The sequence below is a fragment of the Triticum urartu genome, chromosome 3, assembly GCF_003073215.2.
Source record: "Triticum urartu cultivar G1812 chromosome 3, Tu2.1, whole genome shotgun sequence".
In the NCBI taxonomy this organism is placed as follows: Eukaryota; Viridiplantae; Streptophyta; class Magnoliopsida; order Poales; family Poaceae; genus Triticum; species Triticum urartu.
In genome coordinates, this window is record NC_053024.1 from 669580142 (window position 1) to 669607377 (window position 27236).

At 47.5% G+C, this 27236-nt stretch overlaps 2 protein-coding genes and 1 pseudogene across 2 annotated transcripts; all 3 read left to right on the forward strand.

The window, feature by feature from the left end:
* The first annotated feature begins 318 nt into the window (after positions 1-318).
* On the forward strand, positions 319-2518 carry LOC125545800 (delta(3,5)-Delta(2,4)-dienoyl-CoA isomerase, peroxisomal-like). The gene is made up of 2 exons (XM_048709839.1): positions 319-1125; positions 2163-2518. The coding sequence occupies exons 1-2, from the start codon at positions 444-446 to the stop codon at positions 2351-2353; spliced, it is 873 nt and encodes a 290-aa protein (XP_048565796.1). The 5' UTR covers positions 319-443; the 3' UTR covers positions 2354-2518.
* Positions 2519-11855: 9337 nt separating this feature from the next.
* Positions 11856-14431, forward strand: LOC125545801 (annotated as a pseudogene).
* A 2798-nt stretch (positions 14432-17229) lies between these two features.
* Positions 17230-22346, forward strand: LOC125545802. The gene has a single exon (XM_048709840.1). It carries the CDS (start codon positions 17746-17748, stop codon positions 21883-21885), a length of 4140 nt encoding a protein of 1379 aa, XP_048565797.1. The 5' UTR covers positions 17230-17745; the 3' UTR covers positions 21886-22346.
* Positions 22347-27236: the final 4890 nt, after the last annotated feature.

Below are 27236 nucleotides of genomic sequence, written 5' to 3' on the forward strand. Positions count from 1 at the left end.
TATCTATGGGATAATTTTGATTGAAGGAGTGCGGCTATACAACGGTTGAAGTGCGGCTGAAATGCTTATGTACATCGGCTATAGCGAGGCCATTGGCCGTTTTACATTATTTGTTGGAGCACTACCTTTACATTATCAATTATACGTGAATTGAATGTTTTTTTAATGTAAAAAGCATATTTGGATGATGTAAATTATTTATCTATCACTTTTTGACGATGTACTTTACATATTGGAGATGCTGCTTATAGAAGCTTCGGATAAGTTCATTTTTTCTGGTAATTTTCGAGCTGCTTATCTTATCCATCATAAGAACAACAAGAGAGGATTAGCTTCGGTTTTTACCATGAATGATGATGGCTTCCTTGCTTCGTATTAGCAGCAGCAGCAGCAGTCAATAGAGCAGCACAGGCGGCTAGAGTTTAATCCCCACACGGCATCAGATGGCCGGCGCGGGCTCGTCGGACGCGGAGGCGGAGCTGCGGCGGGGCTTCAAGGCCTTGGCCGTGACGCGGCCCGACCCGGCGGCTGCGGTGTACGAGGTGCGCCTCAGCCGCCCGGCGCAGCTCAACGCGCTCAGCCCGGACTCCTTCGCGGAGATCCCGCGCGCCATGGCGCTGCTCGACCGCATCCCCGCCGCGCGCGCCGTCGTGCTGTCCGCCGCGGGCCCCCACTTCTGCGCGGGCATCGAGCTCGGCGGGCCCGGGAACCCGCTCACCGCGCCCCCCGCCCGCGGCGCCGACCCCGCGGCCATGGCGGAGGAGCTCCGCCGCGCGATCCTGGGCATGCAGGCCGCGCTCACCGCCGTCGAGCTGTGCCGGAAGCCCGTCATCGCGGCCGTGCACGGCGCCTGCGTCGGCGGTGGCGTCGAACTGGTGGCCGCCTGCGACATACGCTGCTGCTCCAAGGACGCCACCTTCGTGCTCAAGGAGGTGGACATGGCCATCGTCGCCGACCTCGGCGCGCTGCAGCGCCTGCCGCGGATCGTCGGCTACGGGAACGCGGCGGACCTCGCGCTCACCGGCCGCAGGATCACCGCCGCGGAGGCCAAGGAGATGGGGCTCGTCACCAGGGTGTTCGATTCCAAGCAGGAGCTGGATGCCGGTGTTGCGAAGATTGCCAAAGGTATGATTTCTCTCTGTTTTCTTTCTTTTCAGTGCTGTTGCCTCTGTTCTGTATTCTGCTAAAATGTTTAACATGAATTGTGCAATTCAAAGTTCAAACTAATAAGGGATGTTGCCTGGAATTTCACAACCCACAAAAGAGTCATTGTTTGCAGAACTTAAGATTCCATTACATCATTATGTAGTTCTTGTTGGTAAGAAAAAGAACAAGGGTGTCTCTCTTGGGTATCTGTGTATATGCTGTCAATAAATCTTGTTTGTACTCTGATTGCAGTTGATCTAACTAGAATCCGTAGATCCATTTGGCTGGATAATCTTTGATTTTATGTCAGTCAGAACCCGTTGGTTCTGAAAAAAGAGAGGTTAAACTTCATGTTAGTAACTTCACAGCACGCATGAATTGCGTCTTTAAATACAGTTGGTGACCTGCTGGTATTTGAATATAGTATCTAGTTCAGCTTAAACGTTTCACAGGCTTTCTAGAATTCCAACTCTCCCAACTTTCATAAAGATTCATCTATATTCTCATTTCCTGGTTTTTGCGCATTTGCTATAGTGTGCTTAGTGTCCTATCCTGTAAGTGCTGGCTTAAATGTTTCTCTTACTACATTAAGTAGCAAAATCCACCACTCTCTTGATTGGCTGCAGAGGCGCTGCGCTCCATTTCCCAACATGAAAAGTGAACTGGAAAGTTTGGGTCATATAGTTAGTGCTGGTAGTTTGAAGTCAAATGCACTTGAATCAATCCAGCAAAGCATTGTATAATGGTTTAAAGGGTTTGCAATTTACTAGTGTCACCCCTCTATCAAGTCAGAAGCAAGTTGGATTTGTTCATCCAAGTTGTAAGTAAATGCACATATGTAGGTCTGACTGTTCCATGTTCATAGGGTGTTACCATAATTCAGATTCATGCATAAGATGTCCCTGCGTAAACCAGTTTCTTGTTAACTATGCCTACCACTTTTTCTCCAGCAACTATGTAACTCAACAAGTTGCGACCAATGATAACTAAGAGACTTTGTTTTTTAACTGTTTCAGAAATATCAGAGAAGTCGGCAAACGCAGTGATGGGAACAAAGGCAGTTCTACTCAGAAGCAGAGATATCACTGTAGAGCAGGGCCTGGAGCATGTAGCGACTTGGAACTCTGGAATGCTGAGATCTGATGACCTGATGGAGGCCATCAAAGCTTTCATGGAGAAGCGGAAGCCTGTTTTCTCTAAGCTCTGATGATCAATATCACAGGCAGAATTTATATGTGAATCCTAGCCACTTGAGAATAAAATGAGATGGTAGAAATTAGACAAGATATACTATCTCTGAATTGGAAAACAAGTGCTTTTGTTGATTGTATCTTGTATGTATATCATATATAAAGTGAGAATTTTCCAGAAATTCCTTAGCACTACTGATGTCCATATTGATTAGTGTTATGTTTTTTTTTGTGAAATGATTAGTGTTATGTTTTTTTGTGAAATGATTAGTGTTATGTTGTGATGCCTGTAGAATGTTGATTAACCACTCCCACTTACAAGTGTGATACATTTTTGCAGAGAAGTTCACTCAAGCTTATATCTGGATTGGGTGAACAAGACCTTGGTCCAGTGAGCCTGTGATGGCCCCATAGCTTGTCTAGGCATAAGTTGAATTTCTGTGCTGAAGAGGTGAGTCTGGTACTCTGATATTCACACTACCACAACCCCTTTTGGTTACTATGTTAATTGGTGATTTATTTATACTCCTAGCTCTTATGTGCTTTAAGTTTCACATAATATATTCATTGAAGCAGATATTGTGGGTTAGTAAAAGAATCTTTAGAAATACTCCCTCTGTCCCATAATGTAAGTTGTTTTTTGACCCTAGTGTAGTGTCAAAAAACGTCTTATATTATTGGGACGGAGGGAGTAGTATTCAAAGATAACCCTTCAATAAGTGAGGTAAATGGTACACTCTTTCTGATTTAGGTTAATACCATGAGTCCATGATCGTTCAGGCCATTGCCTTAATTGTTGGGTTCTTAAATACTCCCTCCGTTCCGAATTACTTGTTGCAAGTATGGATGTATCTAGATGTATTTTAGTTCTAGATACATCCATTTCTGCGACGAGTAATTTGGAACGGAGGGAGTAGTATGGTTAGCACTTCCTAAGATAGAGCTCACCAAAATGTCCCTTGTAAACTTGGTGGTAGCCTTGTGGTTGACTTTACCAAGCTTCATTTAAAGTCCTCATCCATAGACCATAGTGTGCTAGGTAGTATACCCTGCCGGGTAGCACATGGTTTTTATTGTTATACTGCCTTGTATATATGTAAATATACCATATATATCTAGAGGGAGATACCATGTGGGTGTACAGCTACCATAGTTCAACTGGCAGCTCAAGTGGGTACAGATGCAGTGCTGTCTTAACAACCAATCTGAATTTTCTAGATCCCAAGTGCCTTCCCTGTCAGTCAGCTGAAACATATACTGTATGATATATGCCTTCATCGTAATTGTCCATTCTAATCCTCTTCTTCCGTCTATGTATAGAAGAGCAGAGCAGAGCATGCGTCCATCCAGCGTGCTTCAACCAACCATACTTCCTCTCTTAGCCAACTCATTCATCCATGCCTCCACTCTACATATTGCTCGGGCTTCTCCTCTTGCACGCCCCTTCATGCTCCTCTGCAGCAAGTGATACTCTTACAGGAGGCCAAGTGCTCGCCATCGGCACCAACCTCATCTCAAGAAACGGCAAGCTCGCGCTCGGCTTCTTCCAGCCAGCAAGCACCATCAGTAAGTCCCACAACGCCAGCTCGTACCTTGGCATATGGTTCGACAAAATCCCAGTTTTTACTGCTGCGTGGCCCATCACAGACCCCCTAACACAACTCAAGATCTCATGTGATGGCAAACTTGTCATCGTAAACCATGCTGGCACTCCGTCCGTAGCTTTGGTCCACCCACATTGTCAATAGGACACAAACCAACATACATAGGACTAGTGTTGTTCTCTTGAACAGTGGATACCTTGGCCTCACAGGGAGATCGTCATCTGACATATTGTTGTGGCAGAGCTTTGACTACACAACAAATGCATTGCTTCCTGGCGCCAAGTTTGGTCGGAACAAGGTCACTCGTTTGAATAGCCTGGCCATCTGAAACAAGAGCCTCATTGATCCGGGTCTTGGCTCATAAAACATTGAAATAGACATCAGTGGTGTCAGGGATCCATGGCGCGGGCTGAACTCGGTCCCAGGGTGGCCCTCGAGTTAGGTGCTTGGGGCCTATGCACAAGCGCAACATGGGCACGACAAACCCCCGGGGACTCCACCCCAGGCACGCCCACAGGCTTGCGCGCCTTCTGGCCAGTTTTCCGGGTTGGCAGGGATGTCCTTGGGGCCTCGTGGACCATGGTAGACAAAGGGGAGGCCTGACGTCTCTTCGGTAGCCTACATTCGTGGCAATGACGAAGAGGCACGCGTGGGCGCATGTCTCCTGAACTTTGAGGGTTGCCATTTGTAAAGACGCGACGGGACGACGCCCTCTTTGACTTCGGCCGTGCTCCCGTGTGGCACCCCTCTCCTGTCAACAAGGGCAGGTGGACATACAACAACGGCCCTGTTTGGATACTCTAACTCAGTTAGAGGTTAGAGTTAGATTCTAACCCTGAACTAACTCCAGCCTAAGAGGTGTTTGGATGGCAGAGTTAGATGGAGCGCGGATACGGCGAGGCACCATCACGGACGGTGCGAGAGAGAGGGAGGGAGAGGATGAGAAGCTTCGAGGAAGTGGGGAGAGATCTGCTGCGGCGAGAGCTAGAGAAAAAAGTGTTTTTTTAGTGGTCCCGAGAAGAACTAACTCAAATAAGCACCTCTTGGGTGGGTTAGATTTTTTGAATGAGTTAGATGCATCTAACCCAAACCAACCCTCCTGTTTGGATATTTTCGGGTTAGTTGAGTCCAATCTAACCCAAACTAACTCTAACCTATGGATCCAAACAGGGCCAACACATCACTACAGGGTTTTGCCATCGACACTCAGGTAGGTAGGGTTGGATTGGGTGTAACGGCTCGTGTGGTCTCCCTTGGTAGCATATAAATGGGGAACCGGAGCCCAAGAATGAGGGAGAAATCTTGTAGAACACACACACATATCTCAGCAAGAGCACGCACGCAGACGCAGAACTACCCGGGGCGGCGCCAGCATGGGTAGTGGACACTATGGGAGGCAAGCTCTCCTGTAGTTCCAGTCGTCGAGCAGGAAGGAAGAAGAGAATAGAAAATAATGATTCGCTCTAACTTGGCACATGGGCTAGTAAGTAAGGCCCAATTGAACAATCTATCACGCGGGCCTATTATTTTCTGCAGCTTGACGTTCCCAATTCCTATAATCCCTATCGATTCAAACGTGCAGCCACAACGCGTCTGCGCGCACGCCGCCGCCCTCCACTGCCGGCTTCCCGCCTTGGTGCGGTGCCTTCCCCTGCCGCCTTCCCCCTGCGTTGCCCAGGTCCATCTCCAATTGATGGTGCTGGATGGAGAAGGAGAAGGGAGTCGACCCGCTCCTGCTGTTCCAGGGAGATGTATTTGCTGGGATTGTAGACTAGAAGATCATAGAACATTTCCATCGCCTAAGAGATCATAGAACATTTCCATCGCCTAAGGAATCGTATAGGGCATTTACCAAATCCTCCACGTATAACTACAAATTGGCGGTAAATACTTGTCGTAGTTTTTGTTTGAACCAATGTCGTATTGTGCTAAGTTTTATATTGTTGTATGCTTTTTTACATGTTGAGGTACCTAATTGACTTGAAGATTAGACATTTATTTGGAGTGAAGAATGAAGGATTCAACAAGCAGAAGTCCACAATATAAGACGTTTTTGCAAGTTAAAACAACTTGCAAAAACGTCTTACATTGCAGGACGGAGTAGTAGAATCTATATGAATTTTCTGTTGCATTATATATTTTCACCTAGTTCTTGAGAATGAAACTATTTTGAACCATTAATTTTGTTAATTTCTTCCTTAAATGCATACTATTTGACCAATATTTTCTGTTGATTGTCTTACTTGATTGCACTGCGGGTTTAATTTTTTTTTCTTTAAAAGTTAGCCCTGGGTAACCTCAAATCCTGGGTTCGCCACTGGTAGGGTGTTACACCTTCTCCATGATCTGAACCTGGATAAACCAAGCCTTGGTATCTGAAGTGTTTGACCTCTGACCGAATCTCTAAAAGGGGATTTCTTCAATCTTCGGTATCGACGATCACCTGTCCATCTGGCGTGCCAGATAGGGAGGTCAAGGCTTCATATCTCCTTTAGACTGTCTATGCCGGCCCGGCCGTGTCGGGTCATGATGCGTTGCAGCATTAGAGCATCTCCAGCCCCGTCCCCAACATGCCCTCTTCAGGTGTTTTCACCGTGCCGGCAACGGCCCAGTCGCCCCCCAGAAGCCTGTTTTTCGCCGGCTCGGGCCGAAACTGGTGCCGGCGGACCCACGCAGAACCCGGCGCCCGCGCCTAGGGCGTCGGCACAAGCGAAAAGGGTGTGTGGGTCCGCCCTGTCGGCGAGTCCAGCGCCTATTCCCGCCGTTTCTCCCCGCTTTCCCCCCACTCCCCTCCCATTTTCTTCCTTCCTCCCGCCATCTCCCTTCCGCTCGCCTCCCAGCCGGCCGCCATGCCATCGAAGAAGTACGTCGCCCCCTGCGCGGCGGCAACCGCGACCGCCTCCGTCGCCCAGCCAAAGCAGAGGAAGCCAAGGGCGCCGCGGTCCAAGCCACCGGGCATGACAAACGCCGAGTGGAGGGCGGAAGTTCAGCGATGGGAGGCTGTCACCACCGACCGGCGCAACAGGGCCATCGCCAAGAAGGCCCGCGACAACGCGGTGCGCGCGGCTGCGGCTGCCGCTTCGGCGGACCAAGCCGAGGCCGAGGCGACTCGCGCGGGGATGATGAATCCACCCGGCAGCCACGCCCAGTACGCTCCCTGGGGCCAGCAAAGCGTCGGCTCTCCGTCGCTGCAGCCATGGGGATCGCCCTCGCCGAGCTACGCCGACGGGGACGCGCACAGTGGGTTCAACCCAAACATCATCTTTCCCCATGGACACCCGGCCCAGCGCACGCCTTCGCCAGCGTGCAGTACCCTCCATACAACTACTCGCCGCCCGCCTACGCTTCCTCCCCGACGCCCCATCTACGCCGTTGCGCGCTGCCCTTCTCGCACCTCGACGACACCGACGAGACCGAGGGCGACATGGACGACATCATTGCGGTAGGTTCGGCCGCGGCCGCCGCGTCTCCCGGGTTTGTCACCCAGGACGAGTCCGTGGATCTCAGCGGCGGCATGGACGGCGAGCTCGTCTACGTCTACGGCGAGGACGAGCAGGAGGAGCAGGAGTAGGAGGAGGAGGACGAGGAGGAGGAGGAGGAGGAGGAGGAGGAGGAGGAGCCGGCGCCTGTTCCGGTGAAGGGCGCAAGAAGAAGAAGCGGGCGGCCAGGTCAGGCGAGCCGCACATCAAGTGGGCGTCCAAGGAGGAGGAATGCCTCGCCGAAGCATGGAAAGTCGTTTGCCTCGACCCGACCACCGGCACGAACCAGTGCATCGAGACGTACTGGGATCGCATCAAGGCCGAGTTCGACGAGCGCAATCTCGTCGACCCCTATTTCAAAGGCGTCTACATGCAGCGCGGCTCGAAGGCGATGGCGAACCATTGGGGGCGTATCCAGGGGGCGTGCAACAAATGGCATGGGGTCGTCGAGGAGGTCCTGGCTCGCCCGGAGAGCGGCGCCGGCGTTGAGGATCAGGTATGCCACGCCGGTCTCCCGCCTCTCTTCGCCGTGTACGCCTGCCAACTGTTTGTTCCTCCGTGCAGTTGCTGCGCATGTTCGCCCTGTACCGGCAGAGCAACAGTGACGCTGAATTCAAGTACTTCCACGTTTACAAGCGCATTGACAAGTGTGAGAAGTGAGCGGAAGTCCGGCGCACCCTCGACAAGGCCAAGGAGACCTACAAGCCGGACGCGCCGACTCCTGGCGCATCGGAAGGGCGGCCGAACGGCAACAAATGTGCCAAGAAGGGGAAACACGCCGAGGCGGCTACCGCTCGAGTGCGCGAGTCCATCGAGCACTGCCTCGCCGACGTGCAGGCCCGGGCCGTCCTTCGTGAAGAGAAGACCGACGCGCGGTGGTCGGCGTTGATGTCGAGCAGCGCCGTCAAGCTCGACCTGCTCCGGACCAACGTCACCGCGAAGAAGAGAAACACCGACCTGGCTTTCCTGCTGGGCAGGGCGGACATGCTCCAGAGCACCGACGAGGTGGTCAAGGCGTGGTACTTGGCGGAGCGCCGCCTCATCCTAAACCAGCTTCCCTCGATACCGCTGTCGACGCCGCCAAGCCCGCGTGATGACGCCTCCACGACACCCAGCAGCACCGATGCCGCGCCGACACCGCCCAACGCAGAAGCAGCTCCGACACGGCCAAGCCCGCGCACACCAACTCCGCCGACGCCTGGGGCAGAGCCCGCCGAGTGATGCGAACGCGAACTTCTGTCGTTCTATTTTTTGTACGGCTGTCCGATCGCCGAACTGTGAGTTGCGATCGCCAGACTTGTGTAACGTCTTTTGTGAGCGAGAATGACCAAGTTCGAATTTTCTGCGTCCTGGGACGACGCCTGAGGGCGTGACTGGGAGTTAGGTCGCCTTAGAGGCCGAACTAGCGCCGGTTTGCCCTCAGACCGCTTTTTTTTAGCGCCCGGGCCGAACGGCTGGAGATGCTTTTAGCAGCCGCGGCCTCCGGCCTGCTCAACCCACCCCAGCTTGTAGGCTCATCATCATGGCGGGACCGATGGGCCTCCGTCAAAGCTCGCCACACCAACATGTGATGACTTGGGACCTCGTAGCTGTGGTTGTAATGTAAAACGATGTAGTATGTGCCATCTTGGCGTTGCTTATATATGCTCACGATACATCAATCTTCGACGTATCCTTGAAGAAGAAAAAACAGCTTTCCAGTTCTTAAAAAAACCGAGCTTTCCAACTTTGTTAGTGTTAGCAATTATCACAGGATAACTAGACATCCTAACTAAGTGACAGTTGGGTCAGAGCAACTCCACTCCTTCGGCCCCCCAGCGCATAGGCCGGCGTTATTTCGGACGCTCGCCCGGCGATTTTTAGGCCTTGAGACGATCTATGTCCCAGCCATGCCCTTAGGTGTCGCCTCCAAGGCCTCGTAAATTCAAACTTGTCCATTCTTGCTACCCAAAAAATGCCACAAGTTCGGCGATCAGCACCACAAAGTCCAGGCGAAGATCGGCGATCACTTCGCCACAGTTCGGCGATCAATAACAAGTTCGGTGTGCAAAAGAAAGGACGCGTAGGCAATGCATCAAACTGCGGCATCGGCCTCCGGCGTCGGACTGGCGGGAGTCGGCGTTCGCGGGCTGGTCGGCGTTGACGCGACTTTTGTGCTAGGCGTCGTGGATGCATCATCGCTCGAACTTGTCGGGTGGATTCATCATCCCCGCGCGAGACGCCTCGGCTTGTTCGGCCGCGCGATCTGCCTGCTCCGCCACGGTCGCAGCCACTGCCGCCGCCAGCGCCGCCCTGTCCCGGGCCTTCTTGGCGTTGGCCCTATTCTGCTGGTCGGTGGTGACAGCCTCCGGGCGCTGAACTTCCGCCTTCCAGTCGGTGTTAGACATGCCCAGTGGCTTGGACGGCGGCGCCCTCTACTTCCTCTGCTTCAGCAGGGTGGTGGCGGTGGCGTTGGCATCGGTAGCGGTGCTGGGCTGGGGGCCATGTACTTCTTCGGCGGCATGGCGGCTGGATGGAGGGGAGGGGGAGGAGAATGGCGGGAGGAAGGGGGAATGGAGGGAAACGGAGGGGGGAAAGCGGGGGGAAATGGGCCTTCTCTCGTCGACAGAGCGGACCCACGCCCCTTTTCTCTTCGGCCGGCGCCCCCAGGCGACCCCCGGGGGCTTGGGTTTGGCTCGGGGTCACCGGCTGTTATTTCGGCCCAAACCAACGCTAAACGAGATCCTAGGGGCGCGATTGGGCCGATTTTCAGGCCCCAGCGCTAAAAAATCGCCTTGGGTATTTTTGATCCGGCGATAGGGATGCTAATTAAAAACAGAGGGCTCGGTGGTTCCTGGATGAATATTGAATCAATACAATAACAGGGCTTTGAAATTTCTCTCAAGAAGATCAATTTTTTATGACAAGGATGTTGCCACGAAAAAATATCAAGGTTGGCCATGCTAGTGGATTATATATTGAAGCTCCAGTCCATTTCAAATTTTCAATATTTATTTTTTGTGTTAAGGCTCTATCGACTACCCGCAACATCTTGTACCGGAGTAGTATGTAGGACTTCCTCGAAATTGTATAGGAGCACTCGGCGACGCTCCCCACCGAAATCTCCTCTACTCATTTGCATCGGGATCCCAACCACTATATTAGTCAGGATGTATTCCATGATTCAACAGTTGTGTATATCCCTCCCATATGAATATCAACAATCGTGCTGACCTGACCAGTGGCAGAGGAGAAGACTCCATTGTATCCAATGGTCACCTCCGAACCACCCATCAAATATTAAATGCTATCCCTCCCATATGAATATCAACAATCGTGCTGACCTGACCAATGGCAGAGGAAAAGACTCCATTGTATCCAATGGTCACCTCCGAACCACCCATCAAATATTAAATGCAACCCGCTATTACTGTGGCCTTGATCAAATCTTGCTAGTATACTGGCCATCTAATGTTTTAGTTGAACAAAATTTGAGGTTGGGAAGATTGATTATGTGATTAACTGCTCCCTCAAGGTTGTGTTTCTGTCGCATAATTTAGTACGATGAAAGAAGTAGTGCTTAATGATGGAGATATGATAATTTGTATTATCAACCATCCGACCCTAATCATATAAACAAATTATTATACGTATGCTTACTGAGACCTTTTTTGTACTAAAGTACATAGTTTTCTCAAAACCGTAGTAATCTAAAACCTCTGTATTCAATTGCGTAAGTAATGAATACTTCAGTTTCAAAAACCCATAGTTTTTTCTTCTTCAGATTAGAAAAAAGTGGTCAAGACATTTTTTCTTGAATACTAAGAAAAAAATGGTATTAGAGATAATATGTTTATAAAACTGGTATTTGTTGAATCCAAACACCTCAAAGTTTTGAAAATTGTGGTTTATGAGAAAATCATAATATTCTTCAAATACTTAAAAAAAAAACTAGTCTAAGTCTTTGTAGCGGCATATTTTATTTTACCTTTTACCGTTTTATCTTTTCACTATAAGCTTTTTTAGGGGTACCTTTCCACTGTAAGTTGCCTGGCAAGTTTACATTCATTTATTTCAATCAGTTCTCCATTGAAAGTTTGCACCAATTTGTCAGTCAATGTGTGAGTTAAATGCGCTGCGTCCAGTTTACTAAGACTAGCCACAGTGGGAGTAACTTGAGCAGTAACATCGAGTCCAACTCAGCAAATTTGCTTATGTGGCAATGAGTTAATGAGGAAAGAGGTAGTTACAGTAACTTAGCTGGTTACTATAACATCACATGTCCCAATGCAATATGAGTCTATAACCTAATAAATGAACCTTTGCATGACACTACATTTATGTTACTACCCACTATGAAGGTAGTAATATAGTCTAGAAATATGTGTATGTTACTAGTGTATTTTACTCTCCATTGTGGCTAGTCTAATAAATGAGTATGGACCTTTTGCTAATTCAAGAAAATGTTGCACCGATCCCAAAACTAACGACGAGTGGCTTAGATTCTGATGGGTGTGTTCGCCGTGTGCTAGTTGTCTGAGTCCTTGTAGTAGGCCAGTAGACTAGCACATGTGGAAACCGACGGAATGCCGGCCCTAGTGTAGAAGCGAAAGAAAAATTCAAAGCTGGGATACATGTCACATCGAGCCTGCGTGGCGCCACCTGATCCTGAAGCTGGCCGGGCGGAGGTGCCACTAGAACCCAAGGAAGCTAGTTATAGCTGTCACACCTCGTCTCTCGATCGCGAGCCAAACATCAACCATAATGAGGCCTCATCGCCTCCTACTCGTCTCCGTGTACACTTGTCTGAGCTACTCATCGTCCTTGCTAATTGCTACCGCGCTCTCCTTCAGCTTCAACTTCTCCAGCTCCGACGATCTCTGTGACACGGAGCTCAGATGCGAACATGACGCGCGCATGGTCTCCGGCGCTATCGAGCTAACAAAGAACGAGCTCAAAGCCAACTTCTTCAGCGTCGGCCGAGCATCATATGCTCGGCGGGTGCCGCTCTGGAACAACGCCACCGGTGAGGTGGCCAGCTTTTCCTCCAACTTCACGTTCCGGATCAGGCCCAAGAACGAGACGGACGAAAATCTTCGTCTATGCAGCTTGAGCCACGTCACTCGTGATGGTGCTGGTGACGGCATGGCTTTCTTCCTGGCGCACTTCCCGTCAAGGCTCCCTCCCAACAGCGTCGGGGAGAACCTCGCTCTCTTCAACGATAGCAACCGCTTCAACGCCGCCGGCGATGACCGCACCGTCGCGGTGGAGTTCGACGCCTACCCCAACTCCTGGGACCACAGCGACAACCACGTCGGCATAGACGTGAACAGCATCGACTCCAGGGCCTACACAAACGTAACGAAGCGCTTGGTCTCTGACGACGCGGTCATGACTGCCGAGATCAGCTACGACAACCGCACGGGTGTCCTTATCGCCCGTCTTCGCATCGACGGCGACAAGCCGTACATGGTGAACGCGTCAGTGGACATGAAGGCGAATTTGCCTCATGAAGTTGCAATCGGCTTCGCCGCATCAACTGGCATCTGCAGCGAGCTACATCAGGTGATGTCTTGGTTATTTAGCTCCACTCTAGATGATGCCACGGTGGCTACTAGCAGCACCAGTCCTCGGCGGCGACTAGTGCGTGTGCTAAGTGCCTTCCGCAGTAGTAGCTTTTCTTGTGTTGCTCTGCGTCATCGCTGTCATCCTAGTCCGTCGGCGACGCATATGGGAGAGGTTAGACGATTCCAACGACGAAAAACGCGAGCAGGCTGAATTCGAGAGAGGGGTAGGCCCTAGAAGGTACCGCTACCGTGAGCTCGTGGTGGCCACCAAGGACTTCGCGGAGGAGGGAAAGCTCGGGCGAGGTGGCTTCGGCAACGTGGATCGGGGCAGCCTGAGCGACCAAGACCGCCCAGTGGCCATCAAGATGCTCTCCGCGGAATCGTCTGCGCAGGGGAGGAAAGAGTTTGAATCCGAGGTGAAGATCATAAGCCGGCTGAGGCACCGGAATCTTGTGCACTTGTTAGGCTGGTCCGATAGCCGCAAAGGACTCCTGCTCGTCTACGAGCTTGTGCCGGAAGGCAGCCTTGATCGACACATATACAACACTGATCGTCTACTCACTTGGTCAGAGAGGTAATGTACGCAATAAAACCATCATGACATAGAATATCTCTTTTTTCCCATCATTCCCATTACTAGTTAACCTAACACATCACGCATTCAGATACAGAATTATCCTTGGCTTGGGATCTGCAGTACGCTATCTCCACACGGAGTGGGATCAGTGTGTGCTGCATGGTGACATCAAACCAAGCAACATACTTCTTGACTCATCACGCAGCACCAAGTTGGCGGATTTTGGCCTGGCGAGGCTCGTGGAGCATGGAGCCGGACCGCGGACAACGCATGTTGTCATGGGCACCGCAGGGTACATAGACCCGGAGTTCGTCCGCACACGCAGGCCGATCACCGAATCCGACGTCTACAGCTTTGGCATCGTCGTGTTGGAGGTAGTGTCCGGCCGCCGGCCGGACACGGAGATGGAGATGGAGCAACCAACAGCAGCTGACAAAGTATACATGGCGCTGCCGCTGCTCAAGTGGATCTGGAACCTGTACGAGAAGGGCGCCATTGTTGAAGCGGTGGATGAGAGGCTAAAGGGAGACAAGCAGCTCGACGATTGCAAGTGGCAGCTACACCGGGCGCTGGTTGTCGGGCTCTGGTGCACGCACCCGCGCCCGGGCGTGCGGCCGTCCGTTGTGCAGCTCATGAACGTCTTGCAATCTGAGGACGTCACGCTACCGACCCTGTCAAGGCCGGGGCCGTCCGACATTTCTCCTGGATCACATGCCTACAACGCGTCGTCGTCGGTCAATGTCTGCAGTGATGATGTGTCTTGGGCCACCACCGGCAGATGACCAAATTTGCCTTACTGTAGTCTGTCTGTTACAGAATTACACAAAGATCTCAACATTTTAGTATATTTTTTCGGTACAAAAAGATAAAAATATACAGATGTTGTTTACTACGACCATTACAATAATGGAATATAGCGGTGAATCCAGGATGAAAGTTGAGGATGGGCTCAAAAGACTAAAGCACTAAACTTATTTCAGTTGATCACATGAAATCTCTGGAGCAGACCATAGTCTATAGTGTCGTGGTAAATGCCCCTGGTTACTGGCTGTATATACATCCTATATTGGAAAAAAAGTTCAATAATTACAAAAAAAGTCAAAAAAGTTCAAAAGTTTTTTTTAATAAACTTAACTTTCTTTTGCACTAGTATATAAATTTTCATAAATAAAAACCTAGCATTGACTTCAGGGAAAAAACAAACAATATTGCTATATACAAGTCACTCCTCGCACTATTTTGACCAAAAAAAATTTGCCCTGAAGTCAAAGGGGTGTTTTTCTTATGTGGAATTCTTTTTATGAGTACAATGGAAGTTCAAGCTTATTTCAGACATATTTTTAGTATTTTTACACCAAGCCACCAAGCTAGAAGCAACAATCAAAATCTTTACAGATGCAGCTTGGAAGAACCCTCAAGAAAATAGGCAAGATTCATGAGCAGGCCTAGGGATTCAGATACAGGTACAACAAGAACACAATAGAATGGAAGCCAAAATTTCAGCATCGTCAGACAGAGCAACAACTCCTCTACAAGCCGAAGCCCAAGCAACGAAGCTGGCTGCAATTTTAGTTCAACATCTACAGCTCAAGGGTGTAGTTTTTCTTACTGACAGCCTTACCCTGGCAAAGGCTCTAGCTGCTCGAGCACCAACAGATGAACCAGGACATTGGCAGATTCTATGGTTGCTGACTTCTGTTTAGCAACTAGAGAGATGCAGGTTAAGGTGTTCCATACTTCAAGAACTTGCAACGAACAGGCCCAAAAAGCAATTCAGCAGAATCCGGCAGTTTCTAATGCCTTTTAGTTGTCACAATCCTGATCATTTTGGCAGAGATTGTCCCCTAAAACATTGTGTTACAGATCTAGACCTCCATGATGTAAACTGTGAGTGGTATGAATACATGTCGCCCTTGGCGCCTTTAGCTTGTTCAAAGAAAAAGATTAATACCGTCCATCCATGATCATTTAGGCCATTGCTTTTCGTGCATGATCTGGAGATGAGAATTAAGATTCATTCCATCCACCGCTAGCTGGAACACAGTAACTTTTTTCCCTGCGAGCTCTAAGAGCTGAAGGCTGGTCGAGCTCTCCCCCTCCCCATCTGGGCTGCACCAATAACCTTCACGTATCATTGTTTCTCCTTCTCTAGGTTTCCACTCTGTCATGTGCACGAGACATGTTCAACAAACTGCCTCCCAGTAATATGATTGTTGTGTGTCAACCAATTGTTATAGTTTATATTTAGCTTACATCACATTCCCACATCTCTCCATCAACTAAAAACGGCGGTAGCCACCCGTGGCGTGCACCAGCACATGGTCGCCGTCGCCGCCAGGCAGTGGTGCCCACTTGCTGAACATGTTGCGTCGCATGCATGACGTTGTGTTGCCTCAGTCTAAAATTTGCCATGTTACATGTGTTTTTTGTTTATTACTCCCTCTGTCCCAAAATAATTAAAGTTCTAGGATTTACATAAGTCAAACTTTCTAAAGTTCGATCAAGTCTATAGAAAAAATCCTCAAAGATCTATGATATCAAATATATATAATGTGCAAATATATTTCATAATGAATCTAATGAAATAATTTTGGTTTTGTAGATGTTGACACATTTTTATATAGACTTGATCCAACTTAATGAAGCTTGTCTTGAAAAAAAATCCTAGAACTTTAATTATTTTAAAATGGTTGCAGCAAATTTCTCTCATCTGTTCACAAGTGCCAGCATGTACTCCCTCCGGTCATTTTTACTTCGCGTATAAGATTTGTGTCAAGTCAAACTTTGCGAAGTTTGACCAAATTTATATTAGAAAATATCAACATTTACAATATCAAATATATAAATATGAAACTACATTCCATAATGAATCTAATGATATTGATTTGGTTTTATGAATGTTGATACATTTTTTTATAAGTTTGGTCAAATTAGAAATACTTTAACTTCAGACAAAACTTATATGCAGACTAAAAAGAACCAGAACGAGTATGTGTTAATTACCGCCTCATCATAGCGAAGCATGTGTAATTGTAATTTACCACATGCCCAAAAATGAAAAAGAAATGTACAACATGCCTCTCTGATGAGTCAACTGCTAGGGGTGCGTTACGGGAGTGTTTGGTTGGAGGCTACACAAGCAGCTACTTAGAAAGGGAGCAATTTCAATTTTAGGCTTGAGAAATCCAACGTCTGAGATGGCTGACCGAGTTGGGGAGCTTTTTGAGGAAGCGAACCAAACAGGCCCTCCTCTAGACCATCCAGCATGCCGCCTAGCCCATCGTTTTGATTTTCGGTTTGTGATTTTTCTCGCCCTAAGCCGAGATGGCCGAATTTCGGTCGTTTTAAAAAATTTCAGCCGAAATTTGACCAATTTTGACTGAAATTTGATTAAAATTTGACCAAAATTTCTCAAATTTGAACAATTTCAGCGGAAGATAGATTTCGCCCTAGGCCGAGATGGCCGAAATTCGGCCGAAATCCCTTTTTTTCGGCCGAAATTCAAAACACAGGCCTAGCCGGTCTCTGTCCCGCCACCTACATAACGGATGTCACTGCAGTAAAAATGCTAAAAAATTGAACACAAAGTCAGAAGCACGACGCAAGAATTGCTCAATGATCATCTTATTACACATAGTCCAAATGGTTCACATATCATAGCCGTATGCACCAATAAGAAACATGAGCTTGCTTCTTTCAGTGGTTAAAGTTTTGTGTTTTTTCTTTTCTTTTGATGGCTCAAGTTCTGCTCATTTTACTTATTGATATGCATAAAATGATGTATGCAGAGATGAGTAAATAATTTTAGGCCACTTAGCTGACATAGACCCCGGCTGCTTAAGAGTCTAAACTAGTGTCACCATCAGTAGTGGATATGGATGCCACCAGTTCCCGCCCGTGGGAAACGCAACTAGCCAATGTCAATGACTGCACAGCGTGTGAACGCCCTTGACGGTACCCTTCGTCAAGTCAAGTCGAGATGGTTAAATCGGTGCGTTGCGTGAGAGAAGGTGCACAAGCGTCTGTGACGATACCGATAATTTAAATTTGTGTGTGGCGCGCGAGAACATCATATCTCATGCGCTGTCGTCGTCATCACCCAGCTCAGCTTGCCTCGCTCTCCCCCGACGAGGGAGACCAGTTAGCTAGCCTCCACCAGTTCGACTAGAAACCACCAGCCGGCCGGCGCAACGAGAGGGAGCCATGGCAGAGCTTGCGGCAGGCGCCGTGAGCTCGCTGCTGGTCGTCATCCGCAGCGAGGCGCTGCTGCTGCGCGGCGTCCGGGATGACGTGCAATTCATCAAGGAGGAGATGGAGAGCATGAAGAGCTTTCTGGCGCACCTGGCCAGGTGGGCACCGCCCGGTGGCGAGCACGACGAGCAGGTGCGCACCTGGATGAACCAGGTGTGGCTGCTCGCCCAGGACTGCAACAACTGCATCGATCTCTACCTCTACAGGGGGAACCCCGACATCCACCGTGCCAGAGGTGGGCTCCGAGGCTACCTCTGGTGGGCGACCTGGTTCTTGCACAAGCTGGCTGCGCAGCACCGCGCCGCCGAGCAGCTGCGCCTGCTGAAAGAGCGGGCGCGTGACGTAGGCGAGCGGCGATTGAGGTACGGCGTGGAGGTCCCGGACAAGTCCGAGAAGGGGCAATTGGCTCTGACGGCATCCTCGTCATCGTGGGCTGCTGCAGCAGGTGGCTATGCGGCCGGGGATGACGAAGAAGAAGACGGTGACGGTCAACTCATGGGGGCAATGGCGACCAGCAGCCATTCTGGTCCACGAGCCTTCACCGAGCCTCGCACTCTGGACGACTACGTCAGGGCAAAGCTATGGGAGTGGTTCAATGGAATTCCAGGAGACGCTGGCGAAACTTTGTCCATGGTCGTTGTGGCACCCTACACATATCAGGACCTCCTCGCTCTTGTAGAAAAAATGTGGCTTTTCAGTCAAAACCCAAATGGCGGCTACCATCGCATTGTCGTGGTTGACATCCCGGCTGTGCACCATGAGTTTGCGCCGCTACGAGCCAAGGAGGTTCTGCGCGAGCTCAAGCGTGCCAAATCCAACCCCCAGGAGCAAGGCACAGAAGGCCAGGTGGATCTTGACCCTTGGGATGTTTACCTAAGAAGATGGCAAATTTACCATGAAAAGAAGAGAGCTATTGCTCTTCTTGACATCGAGGAGAATATTGGCAAGATGAAGATTTATGAAAAGCTTGACAAAATCAAAAGTGATACTCAAGGTCGACTAGCAAAGGGCGATGGACTACCTAAGGGTGACAAGCTGCAGGGTGATTTTGACCAGTTGGACTTGGACGTACTACTTCAGTTGCTGCTCCAGACAGCATCTCCACAACAAGATCAAAAAGGGAAGAGCAAAGACATGCATAGATTACCAGCATGGGAAAGCAACAACATCATCGTGAAGAAGCTTAAGGAGCATATGGAAGCAGAGGAAAATGACAAGAAGATTGAAGAGGAAGAGGAAGAAGCTGCCAAGCATATGGGGCTGGAAGAAGGAGAAGAATCCGCGGCCAAGCATATGGAGGAGGGGGGAGGAGAAATAACAATACATAATGAGGAGGAAGAAGAAGGAGGAGAAACAGGCAAGCATATGGAGGAAGGAGGAGAAGTGACTGTACATAGTGAGGAGGAAGAAGGAAGCGGAGAAGAAGGAGAAATCAAAAGTCAGCAGACGGCATGGATTCAGCTCGATGAGGCACAATATGCACACATCCTGCGGAAGCTGTTCCCCAAGAGCAGCAGCAGCAGCAACAACAGGTCCCTGCAGGCTCAAGACAGATCCTTGGACAAGCAAGCTGCAAAGACCACAACGGCTACACTAGGTGAGGATCAAGTCAAAAAACTCATCCATGACGCAAAGGAAGACATCCTGCGGGAGCTGCAGCAAGGCAAATATGACAAAAGTGAAGGAGCAGGTGATCCTGGTGCTCCGGATCAAAACCCAGAAATTGTTTCTGAAAATATATTTGCCTCTTTTGTGGATCAGATGATGGATAAAATGAAGCATGAGTTCAAAGAGCAGCTCAAGATCAAGGGGCTCGTGGAAGAGATTAAACATAACTTGGATTATCATCCGTTCCGGAATAATTATGAATGCCCCCTGTTTATGCTCGAAGTTGATGAGCTGATGGATATTTCCACATGTGAGGATATCAGAAATTCTTTGAGCCTGTTAAACTGCAGTGCCGATTTAATGATCGTAACCGCTGCAAAGGACATCCAGCAAGCTAAAGAATATTGCTATCCACAGGCTGAACCTATAGACTATTCTCTTGCTGGCCTCTACCATGATACAGTGCTCGAGCTTACTAGTCAGCAGAAGAATGAAGACAGCTACAACCCCCAAATTTTTCATGATATCTTGTACGAGTGTGAGCCACATGAATTCTGCATGAAGGTCTTCACTCATGCTTTGTATGCTAACCCCAAGAGGAGTGGTGAGGAGTTACACAAGCTGCACAGCACCTTGCAGGCTTTGCCAACAGCATCATTCAACAGCATCGCTAAGGTGATGGTCAAGTTCTCTTACAATGACCTGCCTAAAGAATACAAGTCATGCTTGCTGTACCTAGCTATCTTCTCTCCCGGACAAAAGATCAGTCGGTCAACCTTGATTGCACGGTGGGTGGCGGAAGGGCTGACATCCAAGGAAGACTGGCCTAGTTCTATGCGTCAGGCCAACCGATGTTTTGACACACTCATTGGCCGGTGCCTTGTTTATCCTGCTGATATTGGTACCACAGGAAATGTAAAGAGCTGCATCGTTGGTGATCCGGTTCATGGATTCATTACTGCAATCGCCAGAAAACAACACATTGTGGAGACACGACTGTCACATCACTTGGCTCGCCACTTCTCCATTTTCAACGATCTCCAACTCCGGAGCTCTGATAGAATTGATAAATTCTTCCAGGGGCTCTATAAATCATCTCAAGTGTCCCTGCTCAAGGTGCTAGATCTAGAAGGGTGTCAGTGCTTTGCTGGGAAGAACCAGAGGTACCTCAAGGATATCTGCAGCAAGATGTTACTGCTCAAGTATCTGAGCCTGAGGAGAACAGATATTACCCAGCTACCCAATGAAATCAACAACCTCCGTGAGCTAGAGGTATTGGATATCCGACAAACTGAGATACCTCAACATGCAACAGCAAATATCCTGCTCTTGAAGCTGAAGCGTCTGCTTGCTGGTCACATTGATCCAAGCAATTTTGGCTATAGTGGCCGGATTCCTCATAGGATCGAGAAAATGGTAAACATGGAGGTACTATCCAATGTCAAGGCCCAGCACAGTCATGATTTAAAAGATATTGGAAAGCTATGGCAGCTGAGGAAGCTAGGTGTGGTTATCGATGATAAGGATAAGCACCTCAAGAATTTGCTTCAGACGATCAGTGACCTACATGAGTGCCTCCGTTCTCTGTCAATCACTACTATTCCCGTCGCCACACCATGCGAGGCAGAGTTACCAGTTGTCAAGAACCATCCCAAGATTCTAGAGTCTCTAACTATCAAGGGAACCACACAGAATGGGCGTCTTCTTCCATTGTTCATAAAAAGTGACAACAACAAACTTGCCAAGATAACTCTAGGTCACACTCTGCTGAGCCAAGATGATCTGAAAGTCCTTGCCAAGCTGCCCAAGTTACGGTGTGTCAGGCTCCAACACATTGCATGCACCGAGCACATGCTGAACTTCAAGGACGGTGAATTCAGATGCCTCAAGTACCTTGTTGTTGAGGGCTCAGACTTGACTAATATCATTTTTGAGGATGGTGCAGCCAGTGAGCTAGAGAAGATGGTTTTGTCTATCACCAGCATATGTTCTATTTCTGGAGTTGAGTATCTTGCTAAATTGAAAGAGCTCGAGTTGAACAGCAGCTTCTGCAGCAGTTTGCTGTCATCATTTGACAAAGCCAAACATATAGCAAAGCTGACTCTGCGTGGTACATTGCTAGAGCAAGCTGCTCTACAACTGCTCACCAAGAAACCAAATATACGCTGTCTGATGCTCTTGGAGAACTCTTTTAGTGGAACAGAGAATGAGATTACATTAGAAAAAGATGAGTTCTTATGGCTCAACCTCCTTGTTGTTGACTGCTCCGCCATCGCCAAGATTGTCTTCAACAGCGGGTCTGCTTCTAGGCTCGAGAAGATTGTCTGGTCATCTTCCACATCTCTCTCCGGCATCGACAAACTTCCCAAATTGAAGGAGCTCGAGTTCAAGGGTGACCAAGTCCCTCCTGAGGTGAGAGAGGCCATTGAAAACCATAAAAACAAACCTAGTCTTAAACTCAATGGACCAGAAAGTCAAGACTAAGCAAAAAGGAGATTCTTTATTTATAAAGCAGGGCGAAAGCCTTTTTCGGAAAGCAAAAAGAAGATGAAGAAGAGGATGACGACAATGCTGCAACATTCTCTTTCTGCTGGAAGAAACAGGTTTGACACTGGAAGGGCCTCCCATTGATCGCATGGTGTGGTTTGCGTGTCCTAGTGTGGATTGCAATCTGTTCTTCTTGTCTGTTGATTTTTTTTCTGCTGCGTGTTTATGTTCTGCGTGCATTACAACTTAAGTATGTCCGTTTAATTGCTCTACATGAGTGCCTAGTGGCTCCGATTGAGCATAAACGGTTGTATCTATGCTTGGATTTGAATTTGTGTGGCTTTCCTCTGTATCAAACATTGTATGCATTTGTGTACAGTATCATGTAATAAAGTGTGATGATTGTGGACACATTTGACTTCTTATTAATGTACAGTGTGATATCAGTATGCTTTGATTGGGTCCCGCAACTCCAAGATGAACTGGTGTGTGCCATGATATGGTTACCTGTAATGTAGGCATCCGTTGCTTCAAACCAGCTGAGTAGCTCTTGCACTAGTACCTGACTATTACTTGAAGCAGAACTTTATTTAGATTAAGAATGTGTGACACAAACTGTCTGCAACTCTGCATCTTCTGATTGTCAGGCAAGCACTAGCGCCCCAGGAAGAATCGAAATTGTTTGCTGGTGGAGAAGCCAATACAGTTCCAAAATTTACCAATCCACTTGAACTGTGCAGACACATACAGCAATCACGGCTCTTCAGTTGCTCATGTAAGAAACCAAATCGAAGCATAAGACCTGCAGAGACAGAAGCAAAGATATTAGGCATATAAACTCAGTCAGACAGGGCAGCTCGTCAACCAACTTCATCCCTTGGATCAGAACCTGACGGTGGAACTACACGGTGAGAAGTGATCCGTTAGGCTGTGACGTACAGTATTATCTATTGTAGTCGTCTATCCGAAAATCCATCTACCGCAATTCATTCAGAAAAAGAACTTGTATAAAGATTAAGAATGTGAGGTTTGTGGACACATTTGACTTCTTATTAATGTACAGCGTGATATCAGTGTGCTTTGATTTGGTTCTGCGACTCAAAGATGAACTGGTGTGTGTCATGATATAGTCACCTGTAATGTAGGCATCCGTTTGCTTCAAATCAGTTGAGTAGCTCTTGGACTAGTGCCTGACTATTACTTGAAGCAGAACTTTATGCAGATTAAGAATGTGTGATCCAATCTGTATGCGTCTCCTGATAGCCAGGCAAGCACTTGCGCCCCAGGAAGAATGGAAAGTGTTTTCAGCTATATGTCGACATGCATTTGGTTGGAAGCTCGGGTAGTTTTCTCATATTGTTTGCTGGTGGAGAGGACAGTATAGTTCATGGTATAAAACTCGGTCAGACAGGGCACCTCGTCACCCAATTTTCACTCCACGGATCAAAACCTGACAGTGGAACTAAACAGTATAGTTTCTCCCATTGTTTGCTGCGATGTATCTATTGCAGTCATCTATCCGAAAATCCATCTACAGCAATTCATTCCGAAAAAGAACTTGTATAACGATCTACATGGGTGCAGAGGAGCATAAGACCTTCATAAAAGTTCAGGCACTTGCGTAGCAATCTTCATTTCCTAATGCAAGAAATCAAATCGAAGCATAAGACCTGCAGATACAGAAAAACGCCTATTATTGAGGCATCAGGAGGAAAATCATCAAGAAAATGTAGTCTCTGCTGCTCTAATTCCTCTTTCAGATAAGCAGATCGGAAGGAGTTGGAGGAGGCGCAGCCAACAAAAGTTCATCTTCAATCATGATAGTACAACAAATACCAAAAATAATAAAAATTACATTCAAATTCATAGACCATCTAGCGACTACTACAAGATCTGAGGCGAGTCAAGGGTGCGCCGCCGTCATCGCTCATCCCTCATCGGAGCCGAGCAAAACTTGTTGTAGTAGACAGTCGGGAATTCGTCGTGCTAAGGCCCTATAGGACCAGTGCACCAGAACAGTAGCCGCCGCCGATGAAGAGTAGCGTAGGTCGAAAGGATCCAACTTGAAGACACAAAAACGTAGACAAACGGCGAACAGATCCGAGCAAATCCACCAAAAACATATCCGCCGGAAACACACCTTCACACGCCCACTGACGATGCTAGATGCAGCACCGGACGGGGGCTGGGCGGGGAGAACCTTATTCCATCTTCAAGGAGCCGCTGTCGCCTCGCCTTCCTGAGCAGGACACAAACCCTAACAAAACTCTAAAACACATCTAAAAATGGAGCCCTCCCACCGGCAGAGGTCGGGATCCACCGCGCTCCCATGGCCCTAAGGCCACCGGAGACGAGCGGGTTGGCGGTAGCGCCGGCGGGAGGCGGAGGAACCCTAAAGTTGCCATGTGCCCATTAACAATTTTTGCCATGTCTTCTTTAGAGAACAAATTTCCTAAAACTTGCCATGTGTGGATTGCAAACTTCCTAAATTTGCAACTGCTTTTAAAAGAACACAATTCATATGCTTCCTCCACTCCTAAATATAAGTATTTTAGAGATTTCAATATAGACTACATACAAATGAATATAGACGCATTTTAGAGTGTAAATTCACTCAATTTGCTCCGTATGTAGTCTATATTGAAATTTCTAAAAAGACTTATATTTAGGAACGAAGGAAGTATTTACCATGTGCCCGTTTTCAAATCCCCCAAAAAGTTGCCATGTGTTTTCTGAGAAGATTTTTTATTTTAATTTTGCCATGTGTCCCATTGCAAGTTCCTAAAATTTCCATCATGTTCAAAATACGAAATCCCAAAGTTTGCCATCTTCACCACAAGAATAAAATCCATAATTTTGCCATGTCACCATTACAAATTCAAAAAAAACATAGAGTCTAAATGAGGGGAAATATTTGATGCATCGGATTATTTGATGCTATCTATGCACCCGATTTAGTTTAGATACTTTATAAATGTTGAAAATTTCAACTAAAAATTTGACACATTTTTTGCGACATAGAATTTTAACACATTTTTTGTGAAATAAAGTTTTAACACAGGTGGTTCAGGCCCTCAGGTGCTACGGTGCTACGGACTTGTGGGAGCCGTTGGATCCGTTGGACTTTTTGCAGAAAACTCTCCTAGGAGTCTGAAAATTGCGCATAGGGCCAGCAGATCCAGTAGCTTCCCGGATGTTTATGAGATCCAACGGCCTAGAAACCCATATCACCATAGCACCTGAGCGTCTGGAGTACCAGATACTCTCACAACATCACTCTATGTTGTCATAGAAAAATAGATACTCCCACCGATCCATATTAATTGACGTTGCTATAGTACAGGTTTATACTCCCTCTCTCTCAGTTTACAGGGCGTGCGCGTATCCCTAGGCCGTCAATTTGACCAACCTAATACAAGTCATATATTACAAAAAATATACCAATATAAACTTCAAATGTTCTATTTTTAAACCGTATAATTTTTGTGTTATATAATTTATATTAGGGTGATAAAATTGGCAACCTAGTTATACGCGCAGGACTTGTAAACTGAAACGAAGGTAGTACTAGAGTAACGTCAATTAATATGGATCGAAGGGATTGAAATTAGAAACATACTTCGAGATACTCAGATGGACCAAACTATTATGCGCGTGTGCGGGGGGGGGGGGGGGGGGGGGTGTAACTAACTCCTCAAATTCGAGGAGTTAGCAAAAATGCGGAGTTAATCAAATTTAACTCTACAAAAAGTTTATTTGCCAATTCCTTCATCTTTCTTACACGCCATATTAATTCAAAACTTGGCAACGTAATGCACACAATTCAATAAACATTTTAAGTTCATTATTTTCAAACTTAAATATTCAAACTCAAACAAACCATACGGTCCAAATGAAGTAACATTATAAATAAAAATTAATAAAAGGCAGGGTCCTGGATCACTGCACACCTCATCAATTTCCCTACCCACGGACACGATTTGCCACGTCTGGTACCGACCTTTGGTTGTTGATGCAGTAAATGCAACCGGCCATAATGTTAGGGCATTTCTATTAGAATCTCTACAATTTCACATGCCCCACCCTCCTTCCTCACCCAAGGGGAAATATCTGATGCACTGGAGTGCTTGGTGTCATCGATGCACCCGATTTAGTTTAGCTATTTTACTAATGTTGAAAAATTAAGCTAAAAACTTAATACATTCACACAACACTAATCTATGTTGTCACAAAAAAAATCAGATTGAAATTAGAAACATAGTTTGAGATACTCGGATCGAGCAAACTATTACGGGCAAGGGTTGGGTTGTGCACAACAAGCACCCTTGCACTAGATACCGCCCTCCCAACCTTAACTCCTCAAATCTGAGGAGTTAGCTCCCCTCAGAAAAAGCCCGAGGAGTTAGCAAAGATGTGGAGCTAATCAAACCCCTTAAAATTAGCTCTCTAAAAAAATCTTTGCAAACTCTCTTTCGTTCTTTTTCTTACATACTTCATTTTAACTTGATATTTGCACACCACATTAATTCAAAACCTGGTAATTTAAATGCACACAATTCAACAACATTTGAACTTCAATATTTTAAACTTAAATGTTCAAATTCAAAAACACCATAGAGTCCAACTGAAGTAATAGCATAAATAATAATAATAATAATAATAATAATAATAATAATAATAATAATAATAATAATAACAACAACAACAAAAGCACAAAAATCAAGTGCTATGAAGTGACCACAAGTGCTCAACGAGATCATCTTGGAGTTGGTGACATCTCAGGCCTTGTTCGGAATCCCTCCTCTCCGTTCTGACTCCGCGGAGTTGTGGAGCTCACTTTTAGTTGCTCCGTGAAAATGAGCTAGAGCCTGGTCCGCTCCGGAGCGGAGTGGAGTGGAGGGAGCGGAGAGGAGCCGAACGCGGCCTCAATCTTGTTGTTTTCCTGTGGTTTTTAGTTCCTGTAGGAATCTAGAATACACGACATCTCAATTCATGCATTCTTCTTTTTGAATTCTTGCATTCCAAACGTGGCCCTTTATATGGTAAATAAGCTTGTAAGTACTTCGTAAAGAAATATAAGAGCGTTTAGATCAAGAAGCAAATACTTCGGCCAAGTGGAATGGTATAGCGCAGATGATTGCCTGAAGAGGAGCCAGGGTCCCAGATCATTGCACACCCCGTCAATTTCTCTATCCACCTACAGAATTGAGAACAGGATTTGCCTGTACCTTTAGGTCCTGCCAAGATTTACGTTAGTGCGTGGCCCGAGAGAATATCAGACCATCTCTAGTGGGGTGAAAAGGCGATTCTCATTCCTTAGAATCCGTTCGATTTGTGCACTGGACCGA

Bases quoted from the DNA above. Each gene is read 5' to 3' on its own strand.
- LOC125545802 (XM_048709840.1), top strand. From the start codon at position 17,746: ATGGCAGAGCTTGCGGCAGGCGCCGTGAGCTCGCTGCTGGTCGTCATC.
- LOC125545800 (XM_048709839.1), top strand. From the start codon at position 444: ATGGCCGGCGCGGGCTCGTCGGACGCGGAGGCGGAGCTGCGGCGGGGC. The intron at 1,126-2,162 runs GTATGATTTCTC...TAACTGTTTCAG, and splicing joins TGTTGCGAAGATTGCCAAAG to AAATATCAGAGAAGTCGGCA.